Raw genomic sequence first — 22,802 nt, forward strand, 5'->3', positions numbered from 1 at the left:
TTTCCATCAATAAATTCAATTAAAACTTCAGCCTTTTCAGCCTTCCACTACATGAAACAATCCATCTATTTCTATTAGCTGGCATCAACCCTACAGAATCATAATTGTCTTTTGTCTTTCTCAATACAATTGCTTAGACATTGGATGGCTTTGTCTGGGGGGAAAATCAGTTTTGTACTACTTTCAACTTTACCTGGACAAAATTGTGATAGTGGTCATTTTCACACGAGCTCTGAACAATTAAGAAATAAGAGATGGCAATTTAGACCATTTGATCTTATGTGTCAAGGGCACATAAAATGATCTCACTGTCTTGTACAAAACCTAATTATGATCATGCTCACAAAAGTGAGAGCTCAAAACTCCAAATTTCATGGAATAATCTGTCTTGAATTTGGAGCACATCAGGCTAGATTGCTAATTTGCTCATTATTCAAAGGGACACTTGAACATCAGGAGACCAGACTAGGTGGCTTCAGCACTCGTGCAGGCTTGTCAGACACCTACACGTCCACAGTTTGTGTTGCAACCAGCAATGAACATTTTCTCCAGCAATTAACTACTGAGATACTCATTAAATGTGTGCCTTAAATGTAGCTAGGAGGTCATAATCATAGAGCCCAGAACTGAGCCCTTTGGCCCAATTTGTCCACATGCTGACCAAGATGCCCAGCCAAGATAGTCCAGTCAGGGAAACAGAAAGTCCTGCAGATGAACAATTTAAAAACCCAAACATCACAGTGACAAAAGCCTCACCTAACTATATAGGACAGAGACTCTACTAAAAATAAATAACTATATATTTAAAACAATTAATAGATTTCCAAATGATAAAATTCAACATGTAATAAAACAAGGTGCCTGGACATGAAACACTTGACAAAACTGACTAACTTGGAATATTATCAACATTTTGCTTTATTGCAGATTTCCAACATCTGCAGTGTTTTATTTGTAGAAAATTTTATCCGAATGAAATATAAAACCCTCTGTCTGGTTATGACAGTGCTTCCTAAACTGGAAGCCAACATGGGAGAGAGAGTAGGAAGCCAACATGCTTAAATGTAGTCTAACACAAGTATAATTAACTGAGATGAATTGAATTGTGTGTGGTGTAAATTGTAACATGGAACCAAAGAGCTATATAGCACGGAAACAGATGCCTCATTTCAACTCATTGCTACTGATTACTCAACTGACTTTGTACTATTCACCTGGGTTTGCTCACTTCCCTCTTGACCTTTTCTACCTACACAACTGTCCCGATGCGTTTTAGACGCCATAATTGCACATAATTGTGTCCACCTCGACAACCATCTAGTAATGTATTCTATATATTCACCGCTAACCCTCCCCCCCCAACCCTAAGAGAAACTCCCCAGGTCCTATTGAAATCTTTCCCCCCTCACTTCATACGTATGCCATCTGGTTTTGGACTCACAACTTTGGTTATTCACCTTATTTATGCTCTTTGTGACTTTACAAACCTCCTAAGGTCAGGTGATGAAAGAATGCTTTAGGAAATGCTACACAGGACTGAATGAAGATGCTAAAATTTAGTACAGTAAAAGTTCTTGGATCAATGTCTTGCCACATAATGCAGTATTTATTTCAATTACCATTTGCTGTCGTATAATACAGCAGTTGTTTAGGAAGATATTTGTAATTGTAATCTCATTATTTTGTTGAACTGCCTTGGAAAATATTACTCATTTTTCTCAGCAGAAATTTTGTGGAAAGGCTTACTTTGATGATTATGTGGAATTATAATTTCAGTGACCTGAAATTAATGCAAAATAAAAAGCTAGGTAATTTTCCAGACTGGTACAGAGTTGTACAAATGCACACTGTAATATATAAAGCAATAACATGCTCTTCCAAGTACTAGTTGAAAACAATTAAGTGGCTGTTAACATACAAATAATAAATTGTATTGTTATATCTAAAATAAAGCCACTGTTTTACCTATCATTGACAAACATGAGCAATTTAAAGGATGAATGCACTAAGTATATGATGAAAGGAATAAAGGTGTACAAGTTCTCAGACCCCTGAGGTTGTGATATCTCCATGCAGATTGGCATTAAGAAAGGCTGCATATCTAACTCCTCTCAATCTTCCTTCCCTCATCTATAACAAGCTTCCTACTGCAGTGAAACTGATCTACAGAAACCATACAACATGTTCATTAATCTGCTGCATGTATGGGCTAAGTTCCAAGTCATCACTGACTCATTAATTGAAGCATACAGGAAAATGAGCCCCATGCAGAACACCATCCACAAAGCAAAAGCCTACCATCCTACCTGTACAGCACATGCACACGCACACGCACACGCGCACACACACATACACACACACAAAATGCTGGAAGAACTCAACAAATCAGGCAGCATCTATAGAAATGAATAAACTGTTGAGGTTTTGGGCCAAGACCTTGCTTGAGGACTGAGAAAGAAATGTGAAGATTTCAAAATAAAAAGGGGAGGGTGGGGAGGGAAAAGAGGATAGCTGGAAAGGGATTGGTGAAGCCAAGAGGGTGGAAAAGGTCAAGGGCTGGAACAGAAAGAACCTGCTAGGAAAGGAGGGTGGACCATAGGAGAAAGGGAAGGAGGAGGGGACCCGGAGAAGTAATAGGCAGGTGAGAAGAAGTCGAAGGTCAGAGTGGGGAATAAAGGAAGGAGGGGGCAAATCTGTTTACCAGAAAGAGAAATCGATATTCATACCATCAGGTTGGAGGCTATCAAGATGGCATATACGGTGTTGTTCCTTCACCCTGAGGGTAGCCTCATCTTGGCACAAGAGGAGGCCATGGACCATCATGTTGGAGCAGGAATTGTTTGACCCGTTGGGAAGTTCTGCTTTTGGTGGACGGAGCAGAGGTGCTCAACAAGGCAATCCCCAATTTACTACAGGTCTTACCAAAATAGAGGAGGCTGCATTGGGAGCACCGGACATAATAGACAAACTTAGCTGATTCTCAGGTGAAGTGTTGCTTCTCCTGGAAGGACAGTTTGGGGCCCTGAATGGAGGTGAGGGAGATGTAGAACTTGGGTTGCTTGCAGGGATAAGTGCCAGGTGGAATGAATAGACAATAGAATTGTGGAAGGAGTGATCCCTGCAGAATACAGAGTTGGGGGTGGTGTAAAGACATGTTTGGTAGTACGATCCCTTTGGAGATGGTAGAAATTGCAAAGGATGATGTGTTGGATGCAGAGTCTCATGGGTGGCAGTTAAGGACAAGAGGGACTCTATCACAGTTAAAGCAGCGGAAAGATGGGGTGAGTGATGATGTTTGGGAATTAGAGGAGATGGGGGTTAGGCCAGCATCAATAATGTAGGGAGGGAACCCCTATTCTTTGAAGGAGGAGGACTGGAATGGAAAGCTGCTTCCAGGGAACGGGTGTAGCAGAGGCGAAGGAACTAAGAAAAGAGAATAGCATTTTTACAGGAGATAGGGCGTGAAAAGGTATAGTCAAGAGGAAATCAATAGGTTTATAAAAGCTGTCAGTTGATAGTTCGTCTCCAGAGATGGAGACAGAGATCGAGAAAAGAGAGGGAAGTGTCAGAGATGGACCAAGTGAATTTAAGGGCAGGGTGAAAATTAGAGACAAAGTTGATGAAATTGATGAGCTCAGCACGGGTGCATTGAAGCAACGCCAATGCAGTCATCAATGTAGCAGAGGAAGAGTTGAGGAGAATTACCAGGGAAGGTTTCAATCATGTACTGTTCTACATAGCCAATTAAGAGGCAGGCAGAGCTGGGGCCCATGAGAATGCCCATGGCTACACCTTGAGTTTGGAGAAAGTGGGAGGAGCTGAAGGAAAATAATTGTTGAGGGTAAGGACCAGTTCTGCTCGATGGAGGAGGGTGTTGGTGGTGGGGAATTGGTTGGTTCTTTTGTCAAGGAAGAGCCAACCAATTCCTAGAAGGTGCTATCTTGAAATAACAAAGGTCTGTGATTAGGAGGCATTTGTCATATCATGGGAGCCACCTCTCTGCAGAGGAAAATATTGGGATAAGTTTATCATTACTTTTAAAACACAAGCACACTCTTTGGCAATCTAAGGAAAAGACAGCTTTAAATCAAAACAACACTTCACAAAGCAGTAGTCTCTGCCCTCCTACTCTTCCGAGATATGAACCACAGAACGCACCTCGAAGCACCTGAGAGACAAAAACAACACACATTTAGCAAATATACTGTCAGGGTAAGCCAGCCAACATCTGTATTCTCTCGAAGCCCAACATCTCCAGCACTATGGCTTTAATTACATTAAGTTGTCTCTGCTCAGCGGACTACATGATTTGCATACCTGGCATCCGACTACCAAAAAATCTTTACAAGCTCTAAACTGGCCAGAGTATCTTAGATGACAGATGAAATGACTTGAACAAATCATCAAAACTTCCATAACAAATGTAGCATTCCCATAAATTTGTGTAAACTCTTAGCTAATAATGGCTTAAAATGCCAGCTTCTTTGGCAATGAGAACCCCACGTGCACTCATTAACAGTGCAGAGAAACCCACAGTAAATGTCAGAAGGGACACACCACCTCCTAAACTACAAACCCACCCATCCCCATGGATCCCACATTGTCTTTATCAAGACCAGAGAAGATAAAACTGTCATGTAAGCAAGTCATTCTCAATTCTAATTGATTATCTAAGAAAAGTAAAATATTGTGTTCAATTCAAAAACACTTTATGTGAAGAAACTTCGTTTATCCACATCACCATCTCTATACAGAAATTAAACAGTAGTTATTTGAGTTGTTCTCCGATCTTGGCAATTCACTTGCAAATATTTCGTCACTATATGAGGAGACATCATCAGTGTGCTTTTAATTGTGGCGTGACCTCCGAATACTTGGCCTTTATATACTTATCAATCAACTAAATGGTCGTCATTTTAGAAACTCAATTGTGATGTGGGGAGGAAATGCCATCGTTGATTGGTTGTGTGACAAATTTTGTGCATTATGGTCAGGAAATTTTCCCACAATTGCTCATAAATAGTAATCAAGATCTTGTCTAATAGCTTGGTTCATTCTTTTGATCTGCAAAGTACTCTCCTCAACATTGCTGCTGACTTATGCACAACCAAAATTCTATGTTGTGTGCAGTTTTTCATTGATTCTATTGTATTTCAGCAATGTAGAAGAGAATACTTTGCAGACCAAAAGAATGAACCAAGCTTAATTAGACAAGACCAATGTGGTCTACAAGATCCAGTGCAGGAATTGCATCAAATGTTACGTAGGCCAAATTGGGAGAAAGCTATCCACGAGGATCCATGAACATCAACCGTGGTAAAGTGGCATCCCTAGTCTCTACAAATGAAGATCAAGAGGGACACATTCGAACGGGCATCAGTGAAAGACATTGGGCAAGCAAAGACGCAACACACAAGAGAATGCCTCAAAATGTGGTTTTCCGTGAACAATTCTGTAAACAAACATGCAGGCATCAATCCTGTTTATGAGCCAATGCGAGCAAAAGTCCAGACTACAATGTATGAAGATTCCCACACAATCAATCAAGAGACTTCCCCCCACCACCCCCCCCCCCACCACATCACAATTGAGTTTCTGAAGTGACAACCAATCAGCTGATTGATAAGCAGATAAGGACAAATTTCGGAAGTCAAACAACAATTAATAGCACAGTGAAGGTGGGTCTTCCTATGGTGATGAAACATTTGTACGTGAATTACCAAGATCGGAGAACAACTCACATCAGCCATCAACCACTCAAGCTACACATATTCCAAATTATTATAAGCAATGCTTTTTATTATCTAAAATAAAAGTATTGCTAATCAGGGATAGTGTCACAGCTGAAGAAAAGGAGGCAATCATGAAGGGATTGTCTACTGAGTCAGTGTGAGTGGAAGTCAGAAACAGGATGGGGGCAATAACTCTACTAAGTGCTTTTTATAAACTCACCCCCCCCCCCCCCAATAGTAACAGAGACATTGAGATAGAGTGGCAGATTCTGCACAATGCAATAATAAAAGGCTTGTTGTGATGACTGTTTTAACTTTCCTAATATTGGCTGGCATCTCCTTAGAGCAAGGGGTTTGAATGGGGTGGAGTTTGTTAGGTGTGCTCAGAAGGTTTCCTGACGCAATATGTAGATAAGCCAAATAGAGGTTGTACTTGATCTGGTATTGAGAAATGAACCCAGTTAGGTGTCAGATCTCTTGGTGGGAGAGCATTTTGGAGGTAGTGATCACAACTTTGTCTCTATCACCACAGCACTGGAGAGGGATAAGAGTAGACAATTTGGGAAAACATTTAATCGGGGTAGGGGGAAATACGATGCTGTTAGACAGGAACTTAGAAGCATAAATTGGGAGTAGATGTTCTCAGGTAAATGCACAGCAGGGAACATATGCATGGTGTTCTGCATAGGTATGTTCCATTGAGGCAGGGAAAGGATGGTAGGGTAAAAGAACCATAGTGTACAAAGGATGTAGAAAATCAGTTTATTAAACACTCTTCATAATGCAAGCCATTCAATCGTGGAATCATTTTCGTGAATCTTCTTTGAACCCTCTCCAGTTTCAATACATCCTTTCTAAGATAAGGAGCCCAAACCTGTTCACAATACTCCAAGTAAGGCCTCACCAGTGCTTCATAAAGCCTCAACATTACATCTTTGCTTTTATATTCTAGTTCTCTTGAAATGAATGCCAACAATACATCATCCTCTAGGGACGTATATATCCTGTGCCTTCCGAATTGCTTCCAGAAATTCTAGCCATTGCTGCTCTGCCATCATCCCGGCCAGTGTTCTTTTCCTGTCAATACTGGCCAACTCCTCCCTCATGCCTCTGTAATTCCATTTACTCCACCATAAGACCATAAGGTATAGGAGCTGAATTAGGCCATTGGCCCATCATGTCTGCTCCACCATTCAATCATGGGCAGATCCAATTCTTCCAATCATCCCTACTCCCCTGCCTTTTCCCCATACCCTTTGATTCCCTGGCTAATCAAGAACCTATCTATCTCTGCCTTAAATGCACCCAATGGCTTGGTCTCCACAACCACCCGTGGCAACAAATTACACAGATTTACCACCCTCTGACTAAAGTAATTTCTCTGCATTTCTGTTCTAAAAGGATGTCCTTCAATCCTCAAGTTATGCCCCCTTGCCCTTGACTCCTCTACCATGGGAAATAATTTTGCCATATCTAATCTGTTCAGGCTTTTTAACAATTGGAATGCTTCAATAAAATCCCCCCTCATTCTCCTGAACTCCAGGGAATACAGCCCAAGAGCTATCAGACTTTCCTTATAGGGTAACCCTTTTATTCCTGGAATCATTCTCATGAACCTGAGCCTTCTCCAATGTCAATATATTCTTTCTAAAATAAGGAGTCCAAAACTACACACTATACTCCAAGTGTGGTCTCACGAGTGTCTTACAGAGCCTCAACATCACCTCCCTGCTATTATATTCTATACCTCCAGAAATGAATGCCAACATTGCATTCGCCTTCTACACCATCAACTCAACCTGGAAGTTGCATCTCTACATTTTGAATTCTCTCCCCATCTAAATGATGGTCTGCCCATTTATTTCTTCCACCAAAGTGCATGATCATACACTTTCCAACATTGTATTTCATTTGCCACTTCTTTGCCCATTCCCCTAAACTATCTAAGTCTCTCTGCAGGCTCTCTATTTCCTCAACACTACCCGCTCCTCCACCTATCTTTGTATCATCGGCAAATTTAGCCACAAATCCATTAATCCCATAGTCCAAATCATTGACATACATCGTAAAAACAGTGATCCCAACACTAACCCTTGTGGAACTCCACTGCTAATCAGCAGCCAGTCAGAATAGGATCCCTTTGTTCCCACTCTCTGTTTTCTGCCGATCAGCCAATGCTCCACTCATGCTAGTAACTTCCCAGCAATTCCATGGTCTCTTATCTTGCTAAGCAGCATCATGTGTGGCACCTTGTCAAAGGCCATCTGAAAATCCAAGTACACCACGTCTACTGCATCTCCTTTGTTTTGTGGGCATTCACAGTAAATATAAAGAAATAAAACAGAATCGTTGAAAAACTACACACAACAAAGACGGACAAACAAGATGTGAAAAGACAACAAATAGTGTAAATAGAAAAAAATAATAAATTATTAAGTAATAAATATCAACAACATGATTTGTAGGATCCTTGAATGAGAATCCATAGTGTGTGAGATCAGTTCAGTATTGGGGTGGGTGAAGTTGACCCCTCTGGTTCAGGAGCCTGATGGTTGAGGGTTAATAACTGTTCCTGAACCTAGTGGTGTGGAACCTGAAGCTCCTGTACTTTCTTCCCCATGAGAATACAGCATTGACTGGATGGTGGGTTTCCTTGATGATGGATGCTGTTTTCCTGCGACAGCACTCCTTGTAGGTGAGCTCAATGGTGGGGAGTACTTTAACCTGTGCTGGTCTGCATTGTATCCACTACTTCTATTAGGTTTTTCCATTCAAGGGCATTGGTCTTTCCATACCAGGCGATGGTGCAACGAGTCAAAATACTCTCTAGCACGTATCTATTATAAGTTTACCCAAGCTTTTGATGGCATGCTGAATCTTTGCAAATTTCTAAGGAAGTAAAGGAGTAGCTTGTGTGCTGGGGCTAGATCGTCCGAAATGATAGCACAAAGGAATTTAAAGTTACTGACCCTCTTCACCTCTGAGGTCTGGCTCATGGATCTCTGGTTTCCCTCTCCTGTAGTCAATAATCAGCTCTTTGGTTTTGCTGACATTGAGTGAGAGGTTATTATTGTGGTAACTTGCAGGTTCATCACCACCTTTGATTCAGCCAACATTAGTGGTGTTCACAGCAAACTTAAATATGGAATAGGAGCAATACTTAGCTTCACATTCAGAAGTGTGAAGCAAGTAGAGCAAGAGGCTAATCACCCATCTTTGTTGTGCACCTGGGCCGATGGGGATTACGGAGCAGATGTGGTTTCCAATGCAAACTAACTTACGTCTGCAAGTGAGGAAATCGCAGATCCAGTTGCACAAGGAGGTGTTGAGACCAAGGTCTTGAAACTTATTGATTGGTTTTGAGGGGTGATAGTGTTGAATGCAGAGTTGTAGTCAATGAAGAGCATCCTGATGTATGCATCTTCACTGTCCAGGTGTTCCAGATCTGAGTGAACAGCGGATGGAATGGCATCTGCTATTGAATTCTAGTATCTTGAATTTTACCAGTATTCTAATGAATCCATTCCAGCTGTTGGTCCACATCAGTGTGAAGAAATACCTGCAAGCATCGGTTATAAATTTACATACTGACCCCAAAATCTTTGCATAATTAAAACTACTTTCCTTTTGTATCTTGAGAAAGTATACTAAGTTTATATACTGCATTGAAAATTTGCTGTATCTTTATGATATGAAAGCTCTTGATGTATTTCTAGGTGAGAAATTCCACCTGCCAACTATGATATGTATACCTGCCAACCTGTATTACTCCCTTGTGGGAGTAATAGTGTCCCTTCCTCTAAAGATTGATATGAATAAATATATTTTTTATTGCTTGCATTTTATAGCTCATTTCCCATCTACTTAATGGTGAAAGTGCCTCATTGACTATGATTTTCACTGTCATTATGCAAGTGAACAAAGCAACAAATCTGAACAGTAAGCTCCAACAAATAACAAACATTTATTAACTTAATTCTGCTTTTTCATGGTACTAAGAGAGGCAATAGCATTTGCCATAACCCTAGGCAACTATGTGACCATTTTAAGTAAAATCATATGAAGTTTTGAAAACACTCATAAACTCAAATCAAAGGATATCCCAAAATGCAAGTATGCTTTGGTCCCACCTGAAGTTTCATGTTAAAATATGATCTCTTATTTTGGTCCAGAGATTAAAGTTACAACCAGCTGAAACTGGAGTGTGGGACACCGAAGCTGATGTGTTTTTTTAATGTTTTAATCTTTTTCTTTCAGCAAGTGATTATTTTACCTTGTCATTGGGAAAATCAAATACTAAAGCACATGGACTTTTTAAAATATAAAGTAGCATTACAAAGAATAGAAGAAGTGGACTACTGAGCCGCTGTGCCTGCTCTGTCATTCATTAAGGTTATGACTGATATTTATCCACAGTGTTCAAATTCCATATCTATTAATGCTCAAAACTATCAGAGTAGCATTGCAAAAAGATGTAGAGTGATAACCTAGCAGAGAAGTTGATAAAAAAATGTTTTAAAATTGGACATCTGAAATATAACAAGAAAAAATCTGGAAATAACTGTGGAAAGAGAAGTAGATTTAATGTTCACACTGAACCTCCTTCATCAGAACTTGGAGAACTCAAAAAGAAGATCAAGTCCTAGAAATACTGTGGTGATCACCCATAGCTGGTCAGTAAAATCTTAGCTTCTCTGTGAAGTTCATTGCAGAAGGAAATCACATCTGAAATTTTAACCTTTTTAAATTCGGACACCTGCATTTCTAACTCGATTCAAAGTGGCCTTCCCATAATACACACTGTTACCTCCTAAATATTTGTGACACAATTTGTGAATCAATTGCCTTCTTAACTTTATTGTGTAGAAATGTTGTTCTGCTGTTCCTTCACTGTAAAACAAAACTTCTCTTGGTTTTGTGACTCATGACATAATGTGCAAGGTCCAGAATCTCCCATCCAATATAAAATCTACTAATGATTCAGTGCTTTTCATCTGTCGGTGACATATTTTTGCTAACCATTCAGATGGCACATAATAAATGACATTCTTGCCCTCCAGCACTTGGTGCCACAAGAGACTATTTAGTTTAGTAAACAGTTATAAAAGTAATTCATTCAAGCTGTTCGTAAAATTTCTCAAATCGTACCTTGTTGCCAACCAATGCTGATCATTCCATTCTCTCCAGCAACCCGTGTATAATTTGCACCATTCTGAATTCTTCTCAATTTACTTGCAGACCACAGGGAGTTGAATCACCTCCGGTAAAGGACAAAATTCTAAAATTTCTGCCTGATCTCTCAGGTTAATCAACATAACAAGAACCTAGAGAATGTGCAATGTGTAGGACCTCTGCCTTGTTTCGTTCACAACATTAATAAACCATGTCTACTTATTTGCTTGAAGGAAGCCGAGAATAAAAAAAATATGCAAGTAGCTGTTTGGTATGCTTTTTTAAGTTTGACAATGCAAGAGCTTAGGGGAAATTATTTTTTCCCCTGAGCCATTTTGCAATCAATCACAGACCTAGAGCTATATATGCAGCAGGGGTTTCAGACTTCCTTTCCTAAAACACAGTAGGGAATATGGTAGCATTTTAACAGTAATCCAGTGCATTTCATAGTCACTATCACTGATGCTACCTTTTTGATATATAGTTTAATTGGTGGTATTTAATTCTCCCATTTAATGTGATAAATCATGAATTCAAACTGTTCAATGTAGAGATTACTCAGCAGCCACATTTGAGTCACAAAGGCTGTGGCCTAACCTTTGTCAAAATTAAGGGTGTGTCTGGGATAAAACTTGGATTTAAAAGGTCAGGATCCCTTTGTAGTAGTCTGTATGAGAATCAATGTCGTAGGTAGAACTATGAAGGATGCTCTGCAAAGGGAGGAAATTAACAAGGGAGCACCATCTGGTGATTCCCTCCAAGTTTCACGTCATCCTGACTTGTTTATCTCTGGTTACTCATCTTCTCTGTGTTCAAATCCTGGAGCTGCATACCCCTCAATCATGTGGAACTACCTTCAACAGAATAACTGTAGTACTCCAAAAACGTGGGTCACTGCCACTTTCTCAAGAGAATTGGTGATGGGTAATAAATACTGGTCCTCCCAGTGATGCCAGGATATTATCTCCAGACTAGTCGCTGGGTAATATACAAATGGCATAGAGTCAAGCATGTGCCTCAACAAAAGGTGTGGAGCTCTGACTAAACTAGTCCGGTAGCTAAACCATTATACTGTAATATTCCACAAAATTATCCCAGTGAACCAGATCAAGATCAGCTGCAAACCCATCTTCCTTTGTCACAGGTTATCATTTGGTTAATTATTAAGAGTAGTGTATATATTATTAAATAGATAATTGACATTGGGTTGATCTTCCCACTTCATAATTGGCAATTCATATCCAACCTACTAATATTAGACCTATGATAGAGGATAATATTGAAATAATATCTTGCCTAAAATGTTGTTTTTCCTAATTGAAATACAACTTACCAGCTTGTCTTAAAATAGAATTTTTCTATTCTGTAACTTAAACCTTGTAGAGAAGAAGGCCCAGTCCCTTCAGTAGAATACATCATGTAAATGAGAAGTTCTTGAATAAATTTGTTTTACAACCTTTCACAAGAATAGACACTTATAAAATATGTTTAACACAATGATGTAGCATGTTGAATCACCAATGCAGCTTGGGAACGAACTGCTTCATGCTGATTTACATAGGATGAAGCATCTCACTGAAAACTGTTCCTATTATCCTTCATGAACAAAGCTGGTCCATAAGTATCACTGAAGTCTCAGAATTCTCTCTAGATGATAGTCACATGCAAATACTTAATACATCAGTGAGAAGAAACTTTGTTTAATGAAATAAATTCTTACACCAAAATACTGGATGAGATCATTCAAAGGCCAACATGTTCAAATGCACTGTTACGTACCCCGTAACTGGGTCACTTACCAGCAAAGATAGAGAGGTCCGTTGAAGTCTGATGGTAGTATTTTTAACAGTATTTATTGATAAAAATACACAAAAATAATATCAATGCAAACACACAGATAATATACGTCGTCAATACTAAATCTAAAAGCGCGGGTATAATAATAATCAATAAGAAATAGCTCTATCGTTGTCTAGGGGATAATGTATTGTCCGATGGAAATATAAAAGTCACTTTAGTTCAGCCAAGCTGTAGGCTGCAGCCTTTTTGGTTGGAGAGAAAGACGGAGGTTTAACTTGCCCATTCCTTTTATGATGTCAATCCTTCGAGAGTCATTGGGGAACTGATTTCCCCTTCGAGGTTAGCTAAAGCTGTGCTTCCATGGCAAGACCCACCAATTCCGAGGCAAATGGAAAAGGATGCACGTGGGCTGGTTCCACTGGCTTTCGCTGTTACGCTGTTACAGGAGTTCTAGCATTTCTTCTGGTGCATCTGAAGGGGCTGTTCCTCAGACCCTCTTTTATCCTGACTCACAGGGTCTCAGATGTCAATCAGGGTGGGATGATGCAATCCCTCCACCAACCCCCCCCCCCCCCCCCGTTTCATTGCCTGGGGGCTTCGATGCATCGTACAGTATTCAATACACAATCCCGTCTCCAAGAGACAATAGCCGTTATCAATGGTTCCGCCTTTCGGAGGCCAGGACACATTCCAAACTCTTTGTGGATTCTGCATGTCTTTCTCTCAATTTCCTGGGTCTCCTGACTCGAATCAATAGCGATCCTGCGATTCTCAAAAAGGAGGGGGCCACGGACGTAACAGCACCAAAAACTTGTTTATCTGCTGTCTATCCCACTTCAAATTCAGACATATTTTGTAAGAGTGTGCATTTGAATGCTAAGTAGATAGAAATGTTCATTTTAAATAGAAGCTTAGTGAGAAGTGGAAATGGAACTACTCAGAGTAATGATTATGCTTATCAAGCCATTATACTAAACAGGCCTTTAGATAAGAAACTGATGATCATAAAATGTGCTAATTTTTTGAAATATAAATTTATGATAGTATTGAAATGGGCTTCTCAAAGTTCAGTGAACAAAGAATGTTTATTTAGACTCTGCTTGTGGTTTAGTTGTTCTATTTGCTTCAGTTCTTCATGGCTGTAGGTGCTTTGATATTCCTCTTCATTTACTGCCATTCTAGCTTTGAACATTGTTGGAGGCTGTTATCCTCAAATTTTAATCCTTTTGGCTCTTCCTTGCTGAAAATAAATATGCAAATATACTTGTGTGGTCTCACCTTGCTTTCCTTCAATCTTTAATGGCACGGAACTATTCATGCCAAAGGTTCCAGCTTCAATAGAGAGTCTACCATACAAGCTTAGCAAAAGGAACAGAACATTTCTTGATGCTTTAACTGTAGTTTTATTAAATTCTTAATTCTTAACTTTAATTATAAATATGAATTCCTCCTGATCCCTCCTCCTTACCACCTCTCCCTTACTTACAGAATCTCCTTAAAGTTACCAATTTGGCTTTGGTCACTTGCCCTCACATCTTCACAGTTCACGCTTGCCTGAAAATTTGATTACCTAGCACCATTTGTTTCTACTGTGCAATTCAAAGTCTGTACAGATAAATGTTAATGTAAATTGTGGACTTACCAGGTTGATTAGGGTGGCACGGTAGCATGGTGGTTAGCATAATGCTATAGAGTATCAGCAGCCAGGGTTCAATTCCCACCCACTGACTGTAAGGAGCTTGTCATTCTCCCTGTGACCATATGCGTTTCCTCTAGGTGCTCCGGTTTCCTCCCACAGTCCACAGACATACCAGTTGGTTGGTTAGATTTACTGATTATTGTAAATTGTCCCATGATTAGGCTAGGATTAAATTGGGGGATGCTAGGCGGCATGGCTCGAAGGGAGGGAAGGGCCTATTCTGCACCGTATCTCAATAAAATAAAGTAAAATAAAAAGCCTACAATTGTGTTCTATTAACCTCCATTCCCCCAATGCATAATGAGCAGAAGACCTTTGGAGTGAGAATTTGCATGTTAATTATGTTCATTGCATGTCTATGTACCACTTCTGGGATTTTCAGAATATGTGAGTGGCTCACGTGGTTTGAAGTCTACTTATGCAGAGACAGACTTCCAATGTAATTGTAAAAACTCCTCTGCTCCTTAAATGAGTCTTTACTCACCTTTCAAAGTTCACACCTTTTCAGTGATTCCAGCAATTGAGCCAGACTGCCCCAGCCTGAGATGCATCTTGTGCACTTCACATTGATGAAACATACCAAGGGCTAAACTCTTGCAAGCCGTGTTCATTAAGGCACATAGAAGGTGTCAGTACCAAAGGCAAATATCTCCACCTTAATACTTGATAATTTAAAAAAAACACTTGTAACAGGTAATCAGAAATTTGGATCCTTCTAATGTACCACCAAATTTATACATTTTATACCATCAAGAATTAGATTTTTAAAATTAACGTATTTTGTCTTTTTAGTTCCCTCTAAAAGAAATGACAGTGTCTCACCTAAGAACAATATTAGAAACATTAAGTGCTTGCATTCCCATATTGCTTAATTGCTTTATGTTACGTCAATATTTTTTGTTTAAAATTGCTGGTCAATCTTCACATGCTTTCCTGGTCATTATGTATATATTTTTCTGCTAAGTGATAGTGTGTAGCTTCTAATAAATAGGAATTATATTCTTATTTAAATCTTACAAAAGCTAACAAAGGTCTTCTTGTTCAGTCTGTTCACAGTATTCCAAAGGAGTATATGCCATTTTTGGCTTCTATGATAAGAGATCGGTGAACACACTAACATCTTTCTGCGGAGCACTGCACACTTCCTTCATCACGCCAAGTTTTCCTACAGAAGGTGAAGTTCAGTTCGTTATTCAGCTGAGGCCTCCACTACAAGGAGCACTGTTAAGCCTTCTTACACACTACAAGTGGGAAAGATTTGTCTATCTGTATGACACAGACAGAGGTGAGCTGAAATATGCAAAACAGCATTCTTTGAAATCCAACTTCTGCATGCCTCCGCAGCCTGTGATTTGCTAGGAAGTTTACTTATGTTTATGACTGTCAGTATGTCTTTGCATCCAATGTCTTAGTTTTGATAAAGTAATCCATAAAATATTTGCAAATTGTTTTGAAAATAATTCTATTGTATCACTTGATAAAGTATTTTAATACTTGACCTTCATTAAAAGCAGAACCATAGGTAGAGAAAAGGCAAGTCTTATAATAAAATAAAGAAGTGAAGATTTTAATTTTGTTTCTTATCTACTTGACATTTCTGGTTGAGGGTCATATGACTACAATATGCATAATTACAACCATATTACATAGTAAGAAGGAAAATAGAGCAAATTTGATGTTCTAGGTGGCGTTATGGAATCAGTCCCAAGTATTGATACTCATTCACTAACCTCTGAATTGCATGCCCTTAGTCTTTTAAGTAGAAGAGAAGTTTGCAGAAAAGAACGATGCCCTGCCTCTAACAGATAATGAGCATCAACTATTCAGAATCAGAATCAGATTTAATATCACTGCCATATGTTGTGAAATTTGTTAACTTTAGAGCCACGGTGCAAGGAAATACATGATAAATAAATATGGAGGAAAAAAATGAGTTATATTATGAATATCTATTAAGTAGTTAAGTTTAAATAAGTAGTGCTTAAAAAGACACAAAAAAGTAGTGAGATAGCGTTCATGGGCTTAATGTCCATTTAGGAATCGGATGGCAGAGGGGAAGAAGCTGTTCCTGAATCGCTGAGTGTGTGCCTTTGGGTTTCTGTACCTCCTTCCCGATGGTAACAGTGTGAAGAGGGCGTGTCCTGGGTGATGGGAATCCTTAATGATGGGCACCACCTTTCTAAGGCACCACTCCTTGAAGATGTGTTGGATACTACAGAGGCTAGTACCCATGATGGAGCTGACTAATTTTACAAGTTTCTGCTGTTTATTTTAGTAGCACCTCCCCCCATACCAGACAGTGTTGCAGCCAGACAGAATGCCCTCCACAGTATATTTGTAGAAGTTTTGAGTGTTTTTGTTGACAAACCAGATCTCCTCTAATTCCTAATAAAATATAGCTGCTGTCTTGCCTTCTTTATAACTGTATTAGTATGTTGCATCCAGATTAGGTCCTCAGAGATATTGACCCTCAGGAACTTGAAATTGCTCACTCTCTTCATGTCTGATCCCTCTATGAGGATTGGTTTGTGTTCCCTCATCTTACCCTTCCTGAAGTCCACAGTCAGCTCTTTGGTCTTGCTGACACTGAGTGCAGGATTGTTGCTGTCACACCATTCAACCTAATTGGTATATTTCGCTTTTGTACGCCCTTTTGTCACCATCTGAAATTCTGCCAATAATTGTTATATCATCAGCAAATGAATAGATGGCATTTGAGCTATGCCTAGCCACACAGTCTTGAGTGAAGAAAGAGTAGAGCAGTTGGCTCCCTGTGGTGCACCAGTGCATCTTGCATGCAGATAAATAACGTTAAGCTGATAGGTGAAGATTGTACGCTGTGTTTAACAAGAGAATTTAAAACAAAAATATACAGTAAAATGCACACACAAAAGTGGGGGCTCATTTTTATGCCATGCAAGAGAGTTTATTGGTTCGCAGAGGAGAAATGTAGCAATAGTTCAGCATACAGAAGTGCCCTTAACTGTATACAGTGTAAAAGTGTAGTTGTATAAGCGTTGATGAATATATGCAGGCCAGAATGTGCTGGAGAAAAGAATGTCAGCAATGTGTTTCCATGGTCTGGTCTCTCATTTATGGACTTCCTATTGAACTAATCTATGGTCCTAAGAATAAGCTACATCTTTGCACAAGGCCACAACAAAACAATACTCTGAAATTCCTGTCTTCTGCCTTCATCTTAAGTAGAACTTGGAGGGAAAGTATAAATGAAAATTAAGGCATATTACTGATTTGCCTAGTTATCACCAGAAACGTGATGCGAAGCACAGAGTAAACTGTGACTTTAAAAGACTACACTGAAGTTGACTGGAGTTCATTTGTTTGCATCATCATTTACATCATTTACAAGTTGTATAACAGCAGGTGAGCTTAGCCGTGGCAGTGTAGCTTGGTTGCTTCTCGACAGCAACAGATAAATACTTGCATTTATTTGGAGCCTTTTTGAATCTCAGAATTATTTTGAGCAGTTCACATATAATTAATTTATCTGACATCAGAATAATTTTACAGATTTATTGATTAAGATTAATGCAAAAATGTAATGAATTGTACGTACTTTAAAACATGTAAAATGAGCAGGAGAAATGTTACAGTTTCTGTTGTGTGAGGGAGGAATTTCTGCACATGAAAATCATCACTTTAGAATCTTTAAAAATGCTCAGAGAATTTATTTAATTTTAACATTTGTTGGTAATAGTGGATTTGTCTGTATTTAGATGCATCAAGTCTCAGGAAAAGAATAGATATTTAGATATTATTTACAGATAGAATCATATGATCTCCTTAGTTTTGTGCTAACCTCTTTTTGAATTTTTAGTTCCATAAAGTAAAAATTTGGCAAAGGAAAATAGTTTCTAACTATATTTTCAGCTGAGTGAGCTTTTGAAGACATCTGTCAGTGTATTCTTTCATAACGTTGTGACAAAGTTTCACATGACCCATATCTTATAGCTCATGAATCCAAGTAAAGGTGTTGTATTCTATACAGAATAGAAATGTTTTCATGGTTGAAATGAAAATTGCTTGGTCCTAAAGTAACTTGACAGCATCTGTGTGTATCCATTCGAGGATAAAGGAACAAGTAGTGCCTTATTTGTTGGAAAATACCATTTTATATTATCTATGGATCCTTGCAATTTGGCATCATTAAGGGCCAATCAATTCAGTGAAAAAATATTTTATGAATTAAATAGAGCTTTAAAAACATGTAGATATTATGAAACTAATTATATGATTCATCACACGATACTTCTTTTAAAAAAGAGATCTGCATTACTACGGCTTCTTCTCTGACCTCATATTGTGCCAAAATGTGTTGCAGTTAATGAAGTCCTCAATGAAATATGATCACAGAGCAATGCAGCCTTATCTTTTCTTTTAAAAATTATAAGCCTTCACATGATTTTTCTCTATTACCGTAGATTCCGGACTACAGAGCGCACCTGATTAAAAGCCGCTGGCTCTAATTTTAGAAATAAAATCAATTTTTTACTTGTAAAGGCCGCACCGGATTTTCGGCCGCAGGTGTCCCACGTTGTAATATGAGATATTTACACAGAAAGATATTACACGTGAGGATTTTTTAACTTTTAATTAAATCCATATGGTAACAAAAACAAATACATATTGCAAATGCTTTTTTTCGAACCGTGCCCGTAACGCGGCTACTTTTAAATATACGTTGCGTATACTTCTTTACTGAACAACATTCCAATATCTCCTAACGACTGGTAAAAAATATATATACTGCAGCCTACCAGGAAAAGTTATTGATCGCCTTTAACTTAAAAGCAGCGTTTTCGCTCTGCCGCTCCCCCCCGCCGTCCCGTTTATCGCAAACTGGTATCCCACAAGACGCGGCGAAACCGGGTGTGACGTCATAGCATCCCGCGATGTAGTACAGAAAACAAATATAGTTAAAACTCTTCTAACTTTAACTAGAAAATGAATTACTAAGCGAAAATATTATAAACTAAATAACTGCCATAAAGGCAGCACAATGCTTTTCTTCGAGTGTTTTCCATGTTGATGAGGGTGAGTACAAATGACTGATTTACAATAATTTAATTGTGAAAGTGCGCTTGATTTATCGTACAATTTCATTGGACCTCTGTGAACTACTCATCAATTTTATTGGTCTACTGTTACGAGGCAAAATGTTTTCGGCGGCATGAAAAAAAATAATACATTAGCCGCACCGTATTAAAGGCCGCAGAGTTCAAAGCTGTTCAAAATGTGGGAAAAAAGTAGCGGCTTAAAATCCGGAATCTACGGTAAATTATTTGTCTCAAATGGGTCCTTTTTTTCTTCCATGACAACTTGCATTCATTTAGATTTTAGAACAGAGAAAACCTGCAGCACAATACAGGCCCTTCGGCCCACAATGCTGTGCTGAACATGTCCTTACCTTAGAAATTACCTGGGGTTACCCGTAGCCCTCTATTTTTCTAAGTTCCAGGATCTATCTATCCAGGAATCTCTTAAAAGACCTATCATATCTGCCTCCACCAACATCGCTGGCAGCCCATTCCACGCACTCACCACCCTTTGTGTAAAAAAAACTTAACCCTGACATCTGTGTACCTACTTCCAAGCACCTTAAAGCTATGCCCTCTCGTGCTAGCCATTTCAGCCTTGGGAAAAAGCCTCTGACTATCCACATCATCAATGCCTCTCATCATCTTATGCACCTCTATTAGGTCAGCTCTCATCCTCTGTCACTCCAAGGAGAAAAGGCCGAGTTCTCTTAACCTGTTCTCATAAGGTATGTCCCCAGTGCAGGCAACATCCTTGTAAATCTCCTCTGTACCCTTTCTATGGTTTCCACATCCTTCCTGTAGTGAGGCGACCAGAACTGAGCACGGTCCTCCAAATGGGGTCTGACCAGGGTCCTGTATAGCTGCAACATTACCTCTCGGCTCTTAAACTCAATCCCATGGTTGATGAAGGCCAATACACCGTACGCCTTCTTAACCACAGAGTCAAACTGCGCAGCAGCTTTAAGTGCCCTATGGACTCGGACCCCAAGATCCCTCTGATCCTCCACACTGCCAAGAGTCTTACCATTAATACTATATTCTGCCATCATATTTGACCTACCAAAATGAACCACCACACTTATCTGGGTTGAACTCCATCTGCCACTTTTCAGCCCTGTTTTGCATCCTATCGATGTCCTGCTGTAACCTCTGACAGCCCCCCACAGTATCCACAACACTCCCAACCTTTGTGTCATCAGCAAATTTACTAACCCATCCCTCCACTTCCTCATCAAGGTCATTTATAAATATCATGAAGAGTTGGGTCCCAGAACAGGTCCCTGAGACCCACCACTGGTCACCAGCCTCCATGCAGAATATGACCCATCTACAACCACTCTTTGCCTTCTGTGTGCAAGCCATTTCTAGATCCACAAAGTAATGTCCCCTTGGATCCCATGCCTCCTTACTTTCTCAATAAGCCTTGCATGGGGTACCTTATCAAATGCCTTGCTGAAATCCATATGCAATACATCTACTGCTCTTCCTTCATCAATGTGTTAAATCACATCCTCAAAAAATTCAATCAGGCTCATAAGGCGTGACCTGCCTTTGACAAAGCTATACTGACTATTCCTAATCATATTATGCCTCTCCAAATGTTCATAAATCCTGCCTCTCAGGATCTTCTCTATCAACTTACCAACTACTGAAGTAAGACTCATTGGTCTATAATTTCCTGGGCTATCTCTACTCCCTTTCTTGAATAAGGGAATAGCATCCATAGCCCTCCAATCCTCTGGAAGCTCTCCCACCCCCATTGATGATGCAAAGATCTTTGCCAGAAGCTCAGCAATCTCCTCCCTTGCCTCCCACAGTAGCCTGGGGTACATCTCGTCCAGTCCCGGTGACTTATCCAACTTGATGCTTTCCAAAAGCTCCAGCACATCCTCTTTCTTAATATCTACATACTCAAGCTATTCAGATCACTGTAAATCATCCCTACAATCACCAAGATCCTTTTCCGTAGTGAATACTGAAGCAAAGTATTCATTAAGTACCTCTGCTATCTCCTCCGGTTCCATACACACTTTTCCACTGTCACAATTGATTGGTCCTATTCTCTCACATCTTATCCACTTGCTCTTCACATTCTTGCAGAATGCCTTGGGGTTTTCCTTAATCCTGTCCACCAAGGTCTTTTCATGGCCCATTCTGGCTCTCCTAATTTCATTCTTAAATTCCTTCCTGCTAGATCTTCTAGATCTCTATCATTATTTAGTTTTTTGAATCTTTCATAAGCTTTTCTTTTCTTCTTGACTAGCCTTTGTATGCCATGTTTCCTGTACCCTACCATCCTTTCCCTGTCTCATTGAAACATACCTATGCAGAACTCCATGCAAATATCCCCTGAACATTTGCCACATTTCTTCCGTACATTTCCCTGAGAACATATGTTGCCAATTAATGCTTTTACGTTCCTGCCTGATAGTCTCATATTTTCCCTTACTCTGATTAAATGCTTTCCTAACTTGTCTGTTCCTATCCCTTTCCAATGTTATGGTAAAGGAGATAGAATTGTGATCACTCTCTTCAAAATGCACTCACACTGAGAGATCTGACACCTGACCAGGTTTATTTCCCAATACCGGATCAAGTACAGCCTCTCCTCTTGTAGGTTTATCTACATATTGTGTCAAGAAACCTTCCTGAACACACCTAACTAACTCCACCCCATCTAAACCCCTTGCTCTAAGGAAATGCCAATCAATATTTGGGAAATTAAAATCTCCCACCACGACAACCCTTTTGTTATTAGACCTTTTCAGAATCTGTCTCCCTATCTGCTCCTCGATGTCCCCGTTACTATTGGGTGGTCTATAATAAACACCCAGTAGAGTTATTGACCTCTTCCTGTTCCTAACGTCCATCCACAGAGACTCGGTAGACAATCCTTCCATGACTTCCTCCTTTTCTGCAGCCATGACACTATCTCTGATCAACAAAATATCCCAAGGTTCTTCAAAATCGCAAAATTAAATGACAACTCAGAGTGGATTTCAGAAGAGTGACTAAATCTTTTGTTTAAAAATCTTGGGTTTTCAAGGAAGTTCTGAAAAGAAAGAAATGTGAAGAAGCACCATTATTCAGAACAAAATATAATCCAAGTAAATGGCTTTTTCACCTGTAGATAAGAGTCAAGTTGGGTGATGGTGGACTTGTATTAATACCTTCCATGTTAATCTTACTTGCCAGAATTTGGTCAATTTTTAGTATTCCACATCTAAGATGTGTGTGTAGTCTGTCAACAGAAAGAAAGGAGGGCTTGTGAATTCATGAATCCTTCAGGGGGACCCTGAAGAGGTTCCCCAACAAAAGTTCTGAATATTTCTGTAGGTT

At 39.5% G+C, this 22,802-nt stretch overlaps 1 protein-coding gene across 4 annotated transcripts in view; it reads left to right on the top strand.

The window, feature by feature from the left end:
* Positions 1 to 22,802, top strand: part of LOC140734275 (glutamate receptor 3-like) — a 358,588-nt gene that overhangs the window by 51,411 nt on the left and 284,375 nt on the right. For all 4 annotated transcript variants that reach the window (XR_012100505.1, XM_073058015.1, XM_073058016.1 and 1 more), the window contains exon 3: positions 15,449 to 15,688. Coding sequence is in view for 3 of the 4 variants with exons in the window: in XM_073058015.1 (XP_072914116.1) it covers positions 15,449 to 15,688 (240 nt within the window). In the remaining variant the exon portion in view is untranslated. The remainder of the gene's footprint in view (positions 1 to 15,448; positions 15,689 to 22,802) is intronic.

Source organism: Hemitrygon akajei, chromosome 10 (assembly GCF_048418815.1).
Source record: "Hemitrygon akajei chromosome 10, sHemAka1.3, whole genome shotgun sequence".
Lineage (NCBI taxonomy): Eukaryota > Metazoa > Chordata > Chondrichthyes > Myliobatiformes > Dasyatidae > Hemitrygon > Hemitrygon akajei.